This window comes from Balaenoptera physalus (assembly GCF_965194825.1).
Source record: "Balaenoptera physalus genome assembly, chromosome: 2".
NCBI classification, from domain to species: Eukaryota; Metazoa; Chordata; class Mammalia; order Artiodactyla; family Balaenopteridae; genus Balaenoptera; species Balaenoptera physalus.
This window is the reverse complement of record NC_138883.1, coordinates 171,860,096-171,876,225: the sequence shown is the minus strand read 5'-3', so window position 1 is coordinate 171,876,225 and position 16,130 is coordinate 171,860,096. Positions and strand designations below refer to the sequence as shown.

General features: G+C 43.0%; 1 protein-coding gene across 11 annotated transcripts in view; it reads left to right on the top strand.

The window, feature by feature from the left end:
• The window catches only part of FRMD4A (FERM domain containing 4A), a 466,908-nt gene that overhangs the window by 358,880 nt on the left and 91,898 nt on the right, over nt 1–16,130 (top strand). For 10 of the 11 annotated variants that reach the window (XR_014261317.1, XR_014261318.1, XM_082452755.1 and 7 more), the window contains 3 exons: nt 256–312; nt 1,203–1,225; nt 12,821–12,904. Coding sequence is in view for 7 of the 11 variants with exons in the window: in XM_082452755.1 (XP_082308881.1) it covers nt 256–312; nt 1,203–1,225; nt 12,821–12,904 (164 nt within the window). In the remaining 4 variants the exon portion in view is untranslated. Of the gene's footprint in view, nt 1–255; nt 313–1,202; nt 1,226–12,560; nt 12,905–16,130 lie in introns of those variants that run through there. The other variant, XM_082452749.1, reaches the window with a different exon arrangement.

The following is a 16,130-nucleotide window of genomic DNA, read 5'->3' as shown; positions in this document are numbered from 1 at the left end:
CCCTTAATTTCTCATGAAGACAAAGATGAAGCCCTGGAGGCAACTGTGTAGACCCAGGACCACTGGATTCATTCTAACAGCTGTAAAAAGCATGTCAGGGAGCATTCAGGTCCAAGTAATTCAGAGAAGACATTCTATGAGTGCTTGAGATTTTAGGGAACACCTTAGAAAAGAAATACCCATCCTCTTTGGGGAGAGATCATAAAGAAATCATCTCTAAAGGACCAAACTTATCTTCCTTGGTTTTCCTTTCAGGAGCTGATTGATGTTGACAGTGAAGTGGTATTTGAATTAGCCTCGTATATTTTACAGGTAAGTCGTCTCCCCCTCGTCTTTGTATGCCAGGGCCATACACAGAAGAAAGAGGAATAAGACTTACCATGCATGGCAATTGTTATATCCACTAGCTGTTTGACTTCTTAATTATTTTTAGCCACAAGCAGGAAAGAGCTACTGGGGAAACTACACCATGGCAGCAAATAGAGTCTTCTCTATTCTCTGTTCTTCTCCAAAATTTTAAGACTGTATTTCTCTGCAAAGGAAAGTTGTGTGTATAACCTGAGATTGGGGGAAACTGAGACCATCCAGTGACCCCCTTTTCTTCAGGTCACTGGGGAAAGCCAAGTAAAAAGCAGGAATTAATTGCCAGGAGAATGACTGTCATGAAAGACAAGGAAAAGATCCTTAGCTTATGTGAAAAAGAGGCATACTGAATATTAGAAACACTGGCAAGATGAACTAAAATGATGTCATTAATTTATTCCTTCAGCAAGATTTAGTGAGCAACTACTATGTTCCAGGCATTATGCTAATGCATTACAGATTCCATGGTTCCTGCCTCCAAAAGCCCACAATACAAGATAAAACAACAAATAACACAAGACATAGACACATAGTGCTATCCAGACAGACATCCAGGTTCAGAATCTTTAAACTGGAAAAAGTTAGATCAGGGCTTAGAAGTGGAAACTTTCCCTTTGTCATTATGAATCACTTTCTTTGTATATAACTTTCTAAAGTTTAATTGTCTCATATTCAAGCGGTAAATACACGTGTCCTTCCTTAATTATATTACTATAGCTGATAGGACGAAACAGCAGTCAGTCGGACTGATTCAGTAGAGGACTTCATTACAATGTATTTTAAAATCTGTAACGGGGGATCAGAATGTGTCACTGATGCTGAATTTTCTTCTTCTACAGGAAGCAAAGGGAGACTTTTCTAGGTGAGTTTACAAAAGTTTTTGGCTTAAAAAAGTATTCTGTTGCATCTCTATTAAAAGAAACTATTCTGTCTTTTCTTCGTAGGAGGGCAATTTATTAATATTATATCTAATGTTGAAATCCAATTCCCAACTTGTCAATGGAAATAGATACATCAGGCAGAGAAAGCGTAGTAATAGGAGGATATTCTGTACCAAATGAAAGTTACTAAAAGGCTGAGATTAGAACCCACTGTCACACATGGCCATTGTACTGAGGTGTGTCAGGTTGCCCAGGTGTCTTCGTGGAGCCTTGAATTATCACTGTGGTATGAACTTGACTAGAGATAACCCCATGGATGCAAACATCTTTTTTTTCCTCTGTTTTAGTTCCAACCCTGAAGGTACAAAATCCTAGCCCGCAGGAAGATGTCTTTCATGAAAGTGTTACAATATAAATATCCCACTTCTACTGTCTTTCCTTTTCCAGATGTTATGTTAGGGAGAGAACATAAACAGACTTAACCGTGGGGGAAAATGTGCCCTGCTTTAATAACCCTGTCGATCCACAAACTTCAGTCTCGTCATTCATTTCATTAAGCGTGGCCCGTTGACCAGTAGGGCTGAATTGCCAGTCTCTCCTGATCATTACTGGAGACAGAGTAGGGGTTGTAACCATCCACCAACAGGACTGTCTGCTTAAAGACAGACATCATTCCTGGGATTCTGTTTTATTGAACTCCCCTGAGGGAAGTCCAGTATAGCTCATTCTTTAGAATCAAGGTCTAGAGATATGAAGACTCAACCACATGTACAAGAACAGCATCAGGGCGTGGGATCCTGGCCCATCATTAGGAAATTAGCAGAATTGGTATGAAAAAGAAATGCAGATTATACCTCTGCTCCGTGAAGGAACTTGGGTGTTTTCTCATGCTTTGGGGGATCTGATCTGCAAATGCAGCCTAAACTACTTCACCTGGTGGTCTACCTCTACTTGTCCAGCTTTCTCAGCTTCATGCTCACTGGTTTTTCAGGTCTTAGCTGCCTTCTCTCTGCTCCCCATGCATTTCTAAGGCTTTCTAGCAAAGGCGGAGGTATATTTTCTCACTCAGCTATCTCAGCAAAACCAAAAAAATTCTTTGACGATCTAAAACAAGGGTCAGCAAACATTTTCTGTAAAGAACCAGACAGTATATACTTGGGTTTTGCAGGCCACCCAGTCTCTGTTGCAACTACTCACCCCTCCCTTTCTAAGTGCAAAAGCAGCCAGAGACAGTAGGTAAGCAAATGAGTATGTCGGTGTTCCAATAAAACTTTATTTGTAAATTCAGAAATTTGAACGTCATATACATTTTCATGTACCACAAAATATTCTTCTTCTTTTGATTTTTTTTCCCCAACCATTTAAGACTTTTTTCTTAAGATTTTTTTCCCAACCATTCTTAGCTCACAGGCCACATAAAAACAAGCAGGGTTGGCCAGTGGGTTGTAGTGGGCTGACCCCTGATCCTAAAATATAGTCCCTTCAGCTCAGTTTGATTATTTGTAGAAAGAGGCCTCCAGGCCCCTTTGATTTAGGTTTCCCAAGTTCTTGCTATGAAACAGAGGTAGTCCTTTTTTTGGGGGGGCGATGAAGGTTTATTTATAGCCTTAGCAGGAGACCTTGTAGGTAGCCAGTAACTGTTGACCGAATGCAGCATTTTCAGGATCTAGAAACTATACTTTGTTCTGTTTTTCCTTTGTTAGTTTTTTATGCCTTTCATTTGGTATTGGACTTGAGGCTCTTGGTAAGTGCAGGTTCATATCTATTTACAAAGGGCTCTGAAGTCCCATGAAAAAAATGGTTTAATAACCACAGATCCAGTGGATTCCATTGTCTGGTCTACTTACTCTGAAGATACTTTTCCCCGCCTTTTCTTTCACGGGCTCTGAACTCCGCTGTAAATATTATTTATTTTTGAGAGTCCCCTGACAGGATGGAATGTGAGCTGGGGACAGCGTCATCTGGCCCCGCAGACCCTGGGAACGTGGGGCTACAGGGATGGTCGGCGGGGACGAAGGGCAGGCCTGGCCTCCTGTAACTCACGGCCCCCTCATGAGCTTGTGGAATCCCAGCTTGTTGGCTGCAGAGAAACAAAGGATCCTGGTTTGGCTTCATTTGTCAAAGTGTTCCCTCGCAGTTTGTTTATAACAGCAGCTGTCTGGGGTGAGAAATAGCTGTCAGGGGAGGGGAGAGGTCAGACACCTTATCCAAAAGGTCAGTTTATCTCCCAGCGTAAAACTCACGTCACAGAAGTTGGGATTCCCTGATAAACACCGTTCTCTGTACAAGCCCACGGTTAGTATGCTTGAGTGGCCCGGAGTTTCGGAACAAGAGAAGTAATCCAGAATTCCTTGATTTTACCTCTTCCCATCCACATCTGGGAAAATCCCCATAACGTTGAAGTGGACCACATCTGGTCTGGTGGCCAAACGTCAGGCATTTTAGATGTCCCGTTCTCATAGTTTAGTATTGTAGAAAGTTGTTTTTGCTCTATTAACGAATGCTGGACTCTACAACCTTAATTGTATTTAACTGAATGGCTTTGACTTGTATACATACCCTGTAAATACAGTACATTTTCCTGAGCAGCATTCATAACGTAAGATGTCAACTTAGAACACACAGAGCACCGGGGAAGCGTTTTATATAGCACGTGGTCCAGGGCTTAATTCTGAGATCTTCTAGAATCTAGAGGATCAAATAACCTTTGAAATTAATGGTCGCACACAAAAGGCAAAGTAACTCTTTCATAGCCTGATGATCCTGAATCTCTACCTTCCTAAAAAGCTTCTTTGCCCAGGATGCTGTTATCCTGTATGTTTACATTTCAGTGAATACATGCAGATTACATTTATGTGGAATGAGTATTAAAAATCTATATATTATGGGAATTCCCTGGTGGTCCAGTGGTTAGGACTCGGCACTTTCACTGCTGTGGCCTGGGTTCAGTCCCTGGTCAGGGAACTAAGATCCCACAAGCCACTCAGTTGGGCCAAAAAAAATCTACATATTAATGGGAGCAAGTTCCTTGATGTACAAGAGGAAAAGGGTTCTTTTTACAAAAAGGAGAAGTCGAAAGTGCTGATATTACTTTAATAGAACGAGAACTATGTAAGGTCAACCCAGAGCCGTAACTACTCTTTCTCATGAAACTCACAAGCTGTTCTGTTTCTCCTTTTGGACTCTTTTGCTCAGCAGACCCCTGAAGGCTTATTCTTACGTAACCCCCTTTTCTTTCCAGTTAATGGAAATGTTCACTTCCTTGTCTTATTGAGCTTGAAGGATTATTCTTATGTAACCCCCTTTTCTTTCCAGTTAATGGAAATGTTCACTTCCTTGTCTTATTGAGCTTGACAATGAAATCTTGGGTTCAGTGTTGCTGAAAGAAAATGAATGAGGTATAGATAGGAAGTATTGTCCATGATAGGAAGAAATATATGTCACCCATGTTCATATTCTAGCATAGACAAATTTGTAAGGTATCGTGAAAGGTTGAGGAAATCGTCTTATCTAAAAATATTTTTTCCCTTGTATTATTTTCCTTAGCACAGCATGTAGTGATCGTATTTCATTTCCTGGTACATATGTATGTAAAAAAAAAAAAAAATGTCCATCAACAATGAGGAAATCAGTGAAGTTGGCATTTCTGTTTAAAAACAATTGAATAGCCTAAGAACTGTTCATCATGGCAGCTATATAAGCAAGTATTAGGTTGAAAAGGGTCAACACAGTTTTAAAAACAAAAAGTTCTCCTTTGATAATCACTCCTGAGCATTAGTCAGCTAATACACATTTTCTAGGATTTATACATACTTTATTCATCACAGACTCTGCAGTGGTTTAAGTGCCGAGCACTGATTTTTCTTATTAAAAAAAAAACTCCTTGTAAAATAGATAGCTAGTGGGAAGCAGCTGCATAGCACAGAGAGATCAGCTCGGTGCTTTGTGTCCACCTAGAGGGGTGGAATAAGGAGGGTGGGAGGGAGACGCAAGTGGGAAGGGGATATGGGGATATATGTATATGTATACCTGATTCACTTTGTTATACAGCAGAAACTAACACAACATTGTAGAGCAATTATACTCCAATAAAGATGTTTAAAAAAAATTATTTTAAACATTCGGTTACCATAGAAAAATAATACTCTTGTCTTTAAAAAGGTTAGTTCAGGGAACACCTAATTTAGTCAACTGAACAGGACATTCAAACTGTATAGTTACATTCTAATTTAATGTAATAGAAGACTTATTAATACACTGCACTAAGCAAGGTATTACTTAAAGAATTTGATTTTTTTGCTTTTTTCCCCTAAGGGGACCTTAACTGAAAACCCTAGTGGCTAATCTTCATACTCTGATTTTGAGAATAGCCTCACTTTTTACTTTCTGTCAGCCTTTCTGAAAGGGGGCCACCAAAAAAAAAAGGAGGGAAAAAAATCATTTTAAACAACATTTTACCAAATCGGTGAATTGATTAAAAATACTTTATGCTGAAGCACATAAATACATTCCCAAATCACACTGCCTTTGATATAAACAATCATCCACAGATTAACAAGAACTAGTAAAAAAACATCTGTTTTGTAGAATTTTTTGTTAACAAGATTTATTGAAACCAGACCGGTAAAGCTCGGTTACTCCAGGCCGTCTGTTGGGACCTGGAAATATCTTTGTTACAGAGAACCGGATGTATTGATGCTGATCATTAAAAGACTTATAAGGACCAGTAAGCAAACGGCACCTGAAAAGGGCTGATTTTAAGGAAATCCCATGTAAAGTTCTGTGGGTCACATTTTGCTTACCTGTTAGGCAAAGCTCATCATGTGCTTTAGAGGTGATGGAAGGCTGCCCTCCATCTGCAGGTTGTCTGTTCCAAGGAAACACAGCAACCAACGTCAAAAAAGCAATGCTGTGATTGAACACAGAGGGGTCAGTTTCTGTGACATCTGTACAAAGTTAAAGGCTGGTGCCAGTGGGAGAATATCTGCTTATCAGAGTGCCAGGGTCAGTAAGAGTCTTACTGTGACCCTGATTTATCAACCTACAGGGTTCCAATTCTGCTTCTTAATAATAATAATAATGCTTTAGAAATAGAGCAACACATTACTCCATCAATAGAAATGAGTAGCAGGGAAATTGAGTTTTACCTCCATTTTAGAAAAGGAGTTGGAGTATTTATTTGTCCTGAAAAATTCCTTTCAGCTTCCACAGACTGCCTGGTCTTAGGTCTCTAGAAGAGCAGCTAGAAGCAAAAAAAAAAAAAGTGAAGACCTTTTAATATTTCCTCTTCTGTAAACCATGGGACCATGTGTTCACTAAGCCAGAAAGATAAAATGAAATTTCTGTGGGAAAAAAAAAAAGTACCCTCTTGATTTTTTTGTTCTTTGTATGAAATCTCGTCTGCCTTTTTTAAGAGCATTTGTGAATTACTGCAAATGAAACTTGGCTTACTGGTATCTGAAAATTCCCTATTTGTAGGCTTTCGTTGTTCATTTTGTTTTTTTGTCAGACTAGATGATGCCTTTTAGGCAGTCATAGGTTAAAGGAAGAATTTTAGAAGATCAACAGGAAAAGAAGATAAAGGGCTGATTTTCTTCTAAAAGACTTTTTTTGGTAACATAAACATTTGTACAGATTACTATCTTTAAAAAGATGACAACATTATTTTCTTGCCCTGCTAAGAGACAGCGTTGACAGTTGGTTAATCTCAGGCAGTGGTCTATAAATCACAATTCTGAGTCTACTAACATCATTACTTTGCACTTACCTAAGTGGTTTTACTACTGCAAGTCATAGCCGGCTCAGGGTTAAAGCAGTATTAGAGCATTTGATCATTTGGGGTATATTTTCCTACAATGTTTTAATTGGCCTCTTGAAAGAAAACAGCTGATAGGATCATATACTAAGAGAAATCGATTTGCTGAGACTTTTAGATAATTAGTAAAAAAAAAAAAAAAAACTCAGACAGCTGTGTTTGGAAGAGTCAACATTTGGAATACAACTTACATAACCTAATAGTATCTTTAATACCCAAACTTGCAAATTTCCCTATTGGAAAATGACTAGAAAAAAAGTCATCTGTTAAGCTTGAAATACATGCAGCCCAAAGGAGAGTTTTTGTGGGAAGAATTTAAATTTATATAATTCTCGTATGTTATTTTATCAAAAAAAAAAAAAAAAGAGAGAGAGAGAATGGGGTGTGTGATATTTTCCCATGACTTCTAAAGGACTTAGAGGGAGAAGCAGCTGGAATCTTTCATGCCAGCAAGACCTTTTGAAAGGAACAGAATCTGAAATTTTGAAACAAAATGTTCAAGTGGAAATGTTATTACAGAAAGCTTTGTTTTGTCCACAAAAGTCCATTTTACTGAGCTTTTCAAGTGTGTAATTCACAGTTTCCAAGCATAGAAAAGTATTCAGATAGGATATTTTGCAGGATGATATTCTTCCAATCCTATGGGAATTGTTTAGATATACAGTAAAGGAGGAAATTTTGTATTACGACAGCTTGTCTCGTTTGCTAAGCATTTCTTTAATATCAATATCATATTTTGAGTTGACCTTGGTAATAACAAAAAGGTTCACGGCTATGACATTATGTCAGTTTTTCAGAGTTAAGATTTTGACTCAAAAGGATAACATAGAAAATTAAACAGCTTTTTGAGTAAAATTATTGTCTCAAATTGTAGGCTTATAAAAAAATTTGTTTTGAATTTTTACAAGTTTACAACTATGTGAGAAACTCAAAAACGGTTTCCTGTCATCCTAGAAAACCAAACTCACTAATCAAGAAAGAAATCTTTACTTAGATAAAGTAGCCATTACCATCAGAAATAAAGGTACATAGTTCATAAATGTTGGTAATTTTGCCCCTCTGTACAGGTGGCAAATTAGTGTGGCATATTTATCCATGATACATGCCCAGAATCCAGAATCCTCTGCTGGAAAAATCTCAGAGAGACCCGCAGGTGCTTCCCTGGTGTCTGCAAATGGTCACACAACTACAAGAGAACCCCCACAGGTGTCATCCTCAGCCACCAGTTCTGTGAGCCTCCCTGTACCCCTGAAGGAGAGTATGTGATAGGGAGGAGGTAGCCAAGTGTCCCCATTTTCTTTGCTTGAACCTGAAGTTCAACTTGGTTACAAAAAAAAAAAAAAGGAGGAAGAAGGGAAGGGAAGGAGAGAAATTGTTTCCTGCATGGTTATTAAGATAAGCGAAGAAGAGAAAATCTACAGCTCTCCTTATTCATCTGTCTCAGAGTTTTCTAGATGTATTGTACCGTTGAATAAAGTAATACAGATCCACAATGCATCTCTGAAACTTTAGGGTCCCAGTGTTTCTGAACCCAGAACTTTGTGGGGTTTAGATGGGTAATGCGGAGTAACACCCACGGCAGCGTCTGAGGCGGCTCCTGGAATCCAGTCTGTTCACGCTTCTGCACCAGATTATGGATATTCACACCAAGTGGAAGAGAGAGAGAAAGGTCAAGCATTAGGTTCACCACCAAGTTGGTTAGAAGGCTTTATATCTTAGAGATTTTCAGATTTTGTAATTGCAGATAATGAGGACCCGTAATACTCTTTTTAACTTATGAAGTTTGTCTCCCTGGAAAACTTGACCTTCATGATACACTCATGAAATACGGAGGAGTTAGTAGGACACTAGCATCATGTTACTGTCTCTGAGTTTCGTGTTAGTCCTTTTTTGTGACACTAGTGTAACTTTCTGGCTTTAGTGCTCTAGTGTTTTAGTACCAGGACACCTCAAAACCACTGGTTTCAGGAAGAATTCTTCCACACGAAGCCAGTTCTGTCTGCCCCAAGTTTGTCCTGCAAGTTATGGACATCTCATTTAACCCAAAGGGAATCTTCTGAAAAAGCATTTTGTCACTTTTTAAAGGAAAACAAGCACCTTGTGGATTTTGCTAATCGTCCTATGAAATTTCATTTTTGCTTTCTTCACTCTGTGGTGTCTTGGTTAAATTTGTTCTTGTTGTTATTTGTGACAGATCCCCTAGTTGACGCATATTGCTAGAAACCTTAGTTTTCCACAGTAGATCATTCAAACTTCCCATGTTTTATGAGCAGGGTGGACAGTAGAAACACGATCCATCATCTTAAAAAACAAAAAACAAAAAAAAAGCAAAAAAACCCAAATCAAAGACTAAAAAAGCAAAAAAACCCAAATCAAAGACACTTCATTGAGAGACCAATTTTTTGCTGGCAGCATTAATCACTACCTAAAAGTTGTGAATAAAATCTGGTTAATATTAAAAATAAGAAGACTTCAGTTTTATTCTCAGTTTAGCAAATGACTTTCCAAGAGACCTTTTTTCTTTTGCTAGAAATGGAAACTGACCGCTGTTTGGAACAAGGAACTGTTTTAGAGTATTTTATAAGTTGGCATTTATCATGTGTCCTGACTCTGGGGGAAATGTCCAAGTAGAAGATCTTGAGAGAGGAAGCTGGGAACTTCTAGCACATTCTTTCAGTTTCAGCTTCCCAAGTCTCTGGAGATAGAGTGATCAGGTCTCCCATTAAGGCAGCTTTGTGATTTGCAGCCAGGGTATGGCCAGATCATCTGACAGGGCTGGCCCCCTCTAAGTCATTACAGATGTTTACAGACAGCAGAAAGGCAAATAGGACATTTCTACATAGTTGTCCTTTGGGACGGTTTAAGAGCCCTGGATCCCTTCCAGAATGTAATGGATTTGGATGGGCTTCACGCCTTCGTGATTTCTTGTTGTATTTGTCTGTGTCACCTGGCCCTGGGGGAGCGCTAAAAAAAAGCCACTGCAGCTCCAGCCAGGAAGTCAGACCTGGGACTCTCATCAGGGACATTTGTTTGCCAACAAATGAGTGTTTAGTGGGTAAGACAATCTCTTCCTCTTTTCGTTCCTTCCTTCCCCAAATATACTTTAGATGTGATGAGTGTGAGTTAAACCCACACTCGTGCTTCAGCTTAATTGTCTTTCTCACAGTTCCATTCAATAAACGTTCAACCCATAAGGTGCCACCCTAGGCACTGATGCGTCCATGAAACAAATCCCTGTTCTCAGGGAGCTTAAAGTTAATAAACAGGGAAGATAAGACCCAGAAACTCATCATTGTAGGCTCTTGGGTGTTTGGGGACCTGAGTATTCCTTTATGCCTTAATAACATGCAAGTAAAAATTCCAAACTCTGCTTGGGAATTGAATTTTCCTAAACACAAGGAGGTGACCTGTTTGAAAAGCTCCAGTGCTGACCCTTGCCTCCTGGCTAAACTTGAACTCTACCAGCCTGGCATGGAAGGTCCTCAAAATCCTATGCCTAATCTGCCATTTATTTGGTCTGCTTAACCCTTCCATACCACCCGTTCTAACTGATCTCTTCAGTTCCTGGCCTCCATACTCTACTGTATTCCACTGAGAAGAAAAATAAGATTCCTGTCCTTTTCTCCATGTGGGCCCTGCCCCAAAGTCTGCTTTTACAACAGAGCCCACAGGGGCCTTCCTTTCCTGCAAACTTTTTAGTTTGTTGTTTGAATCGACATGATCCAGTGCTGCCCATGTAGTCAGTTCTCTTTTTATTTGCACCTCTCACTCCCTGCACTGAATTGTGAGCACCTTTTGAGTGAGGACTATGGCTTATCCTTTTTTTATATATCCCTATAGCAGGGGCTCCATAAATACATTCAACTTATTGATTATTAATCAATAAATCCTTGCCACCTATGTGATAACCATTCAAGGACTTAGATTTATTGATTTCAACAGTTACAAGTTGAGATTTTCCTTCCGGTTGGTTGTCCAAAGCCAAGATTCACAAACTTCACTGTCACTGTTTCTTAGTCCACTTGAAAAACACCCTTTCTGGGAGCAGCTATAAGGTCACATCCACGTGTTTCTTTGTCACCAGGTACATGAACTTGAAGTATGGAAATGGTTTTGCCCACTGGCACTTGGCATCCAAAGGGTAGCTGCTGATTCCTAGCTGGAGGCAGTGTTTCTGGCTGGGCGGGGGCCCACGGAAAGGCATGTGACTGTGGTGTTCCCTCCTTCCTTTGTATTTACCTGTGAGCTCCTATCTCGTTGCTTTTTAGATGCTACTGCCCAAGGTCCCGGTGGTCGATATTTGCCTTGATTTGCATGAGCAGAACAGAAGCTGCTCCCATAGCCTAGGTTAGAACTGTGTGTACATGCAGGCTTCACGGGGTGACCTCTGCTCCCCAGCAAGGGCCAGGAGGCGCTCTGGTGGACCAGTATAGGGAGACACCTTTACACAGCAGAGCCATCCCAAGTGGATGCTGCTGATTGGCTCTGGAGGTAGACAGTGGGGACCAACGCCCAGACGTCCCTGTCGCAGCAGGGGTGCGGGTCTGCTGAGTGCCCATGCTGATTGTCTCTGGAGGTAGACAGTGGGGACCAATGCCCAGACGTCCCTGTCTCAACAGGGGTGCGGGTCTGCTGAGCGCCCATGCTGATTGGCTCTGGAGGTAGACAGTGGGGGCCAACGCCCAGATGTCCCTGTCCCAGCAGGGGTGCGGGTCTGCTGAGCGCCCACAGGGGAGTCAAGCCTCTGAAGCCCCCTGATTAAATTAGGGGAATTTAAAGTACCTCCCAAACCTGAGATCATTCGAATCTGAAGGGAAGGAAGAATTTCTGGTCCAGGGACCGGACGCATAAGACCTCCTCCTAGTGCCTGATAATCCACTTCACACTTTCTAAGTCGTTTCTGGATCTTGTCAAAAGCAAATGACAAATGAACTTATATACAAAACAGAACTAGACCCACAGACATAGAAAACAAAGTTATGGTTACCAAAGGGGAAGTGGGGGGCGGGTAAATTAGGAGCTGGGGATTAACGGATACACACTACTATATACAAAATAGATAACCAACAAGGACCTACTGTATAGCACAAGGAACTCTACTCAATATTTTGCAATAACCTATAAGGGAAAAGAATGTGGGAAAAAATATATATATATATGTAACTGAATCATTTTGCTGTACACCTGAAACTAACACAACATTGTAAATCAACTATAGTTCAATCAAAAAAAAATTTTTTTAAAGCAAATGTTATTCATTTGTCATATTTTGGACAACAGTTTCTAGCATGTGGTCAGTCCAGGCAAAGAAAACTGGCCTGTGTGGGTTAGTGAGGGAAACAGCTTAAGGAGAAAACAATCGAGCTGTCCATTCTCAAAGCCCACGGCGGGGCCCTCAAGACCTCCCTAAGGTCCCCCCGTGGGGAAAGTGGTGACCCTTCTGCCCACATTCCTGCTGCCCGGGGACACTCCTCCGTGCCCCCTTGGCATGCAGGGCTTGAAAAGAACCCGCAGGCATCCGAGACGGCTCTGCCCGGCCCTGCCCTCTACAAGGAAAGGCCGCTGGGCTCTGCGTGCTGTGTGTTCTTTTGCGTCTCTGTTAAGTAAATAAGTACAAAGAAAGCACCACTGTTCACTAAAGGGGAACAGATGCGGGGTCTGAGGGCAAGACTGGGCCGGGTCGCCTCGCGTGGTGCTGTGGCTTTCTCCGAGTCTGATCGTGTCTCTGCCGCGCTGTCTGTCTGTCTGCCCTGTCTTCCAGCAACGAAGTGGTGAGGACGGACTTGAAGAAACTCCCAGCACTTCCCACGCAGGCTCTGAAGGAGCATCCTTCCCTGGCTTACTGGTAAACCCCCCCTCCGCGTGCCCACGCACCCCCCGGACGGAGCCCCTTCTAGGGATGCAGGGGGCTCCGGGCGACTGTCCGTCCTCGCCGCCACCACGGGTCCACCTGCACCCCAATCAGACAGCGACTCCAAACTGTATCGGGTGGCTTGAGTCTTCATGAACCTGTTTTCTGCATTTATTTAAACAACGTGAAATGTGGGAGACCTCTTTTCCCTATTTGCTTTCTTTAAAAAACAGAAAAACAAAAAAAAACCTTCTAAAATTTCCCTCTGGATGCTTTGCCTCCTTGGAGATTCTTTCGTGAGCTGCTAGAGTTTCGCTTTGGAATCCTTGTCATTTGATGACAGGATGTGTGGGGTTTTGAGATGTGGGAGCAGGGCAGGGTTTTTTTCTTTGCAGAGGAGAGAGATTGAGTCTTTTATTTTCCCACAGTGTTTAATATCTCCTGATTTAGCTTCCGTGTAACATTACACCACAGTTCGTCTGTCGGGCCCTAAATTACTGATGCTGAATGAATCGCGCACTTGAACGGTTCCCAGGTTGTGGTTCGGGTCACAGTGGAGCGGGGTTTGCATTGCCGGGCAGTGTGTTGAAATACTGCTGGGCTAGCGAGCCCTGACCACTGTCCTTTGAAAGCAAAATGCCGCTCCCCCAGTCGTCCTTCTGACTCCTTGACAAAAAGCACTGTAACGGCTTTTATTTAAAAAACAATAATAAGATAAAACAAAAATCGCAGAACAAGTCAGTCTTATTGAATTATAACATATGACTTTTAAGCACTTCTGTAATATGCTTTATGAAGTTGCCAGTTTACTAACATTTCATCTTGTCCAGACACCTTTCCAGTCGACAGACTAGTTATTCAGTCATCCGGGTGGCTTTAAGGGATTCCTTTGGCTGGGATGGGATGCGTCTTGCTGCAGAGGGCATTAGCAGGATGAAACTCCAGTACGTAACTCATTTCTTGCCAAGAGACCAAGTGATGGGGCAGCTGCACGGGAAACAAAAGAGCTGAAGCCTGAGGCTGAGAGCTCCCACCCGTGCGCTGGCATCCCCAGTTTCATCTCTCTGAACTGTTTTGTTGCCATTCTTTTTTTTGGTAACACAGGTGTCCATAAATAGTGGCTTTAGATCCTTCTAATTTGCCCCCAAAGAGCAAAATTGGTTTAACGTGCAAAGACTTTGCACGTGTCAATTTCCAGACTTCCAACCTGGCGGCGTGCACATACGAACACCCCCAGATGGCACTCCTGTTCCCTTGTTCGTGGAACCCGATTGGCCTCTCCCCAATTCCTTATGCTCCCTGGGCCTTACCTTCTCTATCCTCCCATCGGTTCATTTTCAGGAAACCAGTGGTGAAGGAGCTCGAGATACAAGGAAGTAACTCGAGAAGCTGGTAGATCCTACCTGGTGAAATGTATTTGCCAGCCGGGGGCTGTAGTGTTGCTGGGTTGTCTGGAATCAGAGTTGCTTTCAGCCTAATCCCTCCCTGAATTATCTCATGTGTTTGTTTCCAAATGTTTTTTACACCCTGTGCTCATTTCAGAGCTATGAACACCTCCTTTCCTCTCCTCTTTCTCTCTCTGGATTTTCTTCTGTTACCTCCACAGTCTGCTCTGTATGCAAACATTATCACCAATACAGAGACTCCTTCCTTCACGCTTATGCTTTCTCTTTTGTCGTTATGAAGAGCTTCATCCAAATCTACATCCGTAGCTGTCCTGCCAGAACAGCCCTCTATCTCTGTGACCAGGCCAGCGCTTTCCCCGGGCCTCATTTGGACCCAGAGGTGCCCGTGTCACTGTCTAAATGCACTGGGAGGATGGCAGGACCGAGGGAGGGATGTTTCTGAAGCAGGTACCCACAGCTGCTCTACAGCTCAGCTTATGCACAAACAAGCCAGTAGCATGAACCATTCTGATGATGCGTTGCTTAAAAAAAAAAGTATACACACGCACACACACATTCACAGATGCAGTGGGCAACCTTCAGGCCAAAAGAAGCCACTGGGAGCCCATCCGCCACTAGTCAGGGAAGGCATTACAGCCTAGTGAGCAAAAGCAGTGGGGTTTAGAATCCCAGCCAAGCCTCTGAACTGTGGGGTAATGATAGTCCAGGAAGCTCGTGTGACTTCTCTGCTGCCTCGATTTCCCATTTCTAAAATGGGACTAACCCTATCGACCAAATTCAGGCTGTAATTAAGAGAGGAGATAAAAAGGCACAGAATGGCATCAGGAAGTAGGGGAACGGCGCATAGTGATGCTGAGTCATCACGTCATAATCCTTTCTGCTCGTTTCCCCCAAGCGTTCAACAAGCTTGGACTTCTCACCCCACGTGATTTCTCTATCGGGGAGGCAGCCGGGGCACAAAGTGCCCAGGGCCACAGAACAAGGCAGCATCAGGGCCCCGAGCTGGATTCTCTGGAGCGCCTCTGCTGCAAATGCGGGACCACTCATACCGCCCATTCCAGGTGTCAGGGGACGTCTTCCCGTCACAGGCCGACGGCTCCTCCGAGGCAGGGAGCCCTGAGGCCATCGCCTTGTTTCAGGGCTCCTTGTCTGCAGAGATGGACCAGCCATCCCATGCCTGGGGCATGGTCAGCCTTGGTCATTTGCCTTTTTCCTTCATGTGACACCGTGTCCTCCAAACGTGTTTTGGGATCCCGTTTCCTCTGCCTCACGGGTCTCTGATGATAATCCCGTTTAGTCCGCGCCGAGCATCTGGGGTAGTTGGTGCGTGTGAGTCATCTGTCAAAGCCTGGAGAGGGGCAGGAGCGGGGCCGGGGGCGGAGTGGGTCTCAGGCGGCTCTTGTCACACGCCAGCCCGTGGAGTTTCCACTGGGGCAGAAGACGTGGGAAAAGCCAAGGAAGAAGGAAGATACTGTGGCCTCGCAGTGGGTCTCAGACAGCAGGAGGAACCAGGCGAGGCAGGGTGACTGATCTGCACAGCTGTCAGGCACGGTGAGACCCCCCAGGCTCGGACCAGTCAGTTTGTGAACAGCTGAACAGCTGCCTGCCGGTATTGCTGACACCGCTGGTGTTTTTCCCGACACGATGCTCATGTTCACAGCCACGGCACTGTGTTAAGTTCCGTCTCCCCTCCTCAGCCCAGGGAGCCAGGGACCCTCTCTGCAGCTCTGTACCAAGGAAGCAGGCCTGTAGCTATGCTGCGTGGCTGGACCCCGGGCCTAGGAGTCCACCTCCCCAGATGCCACGTCGTGTGG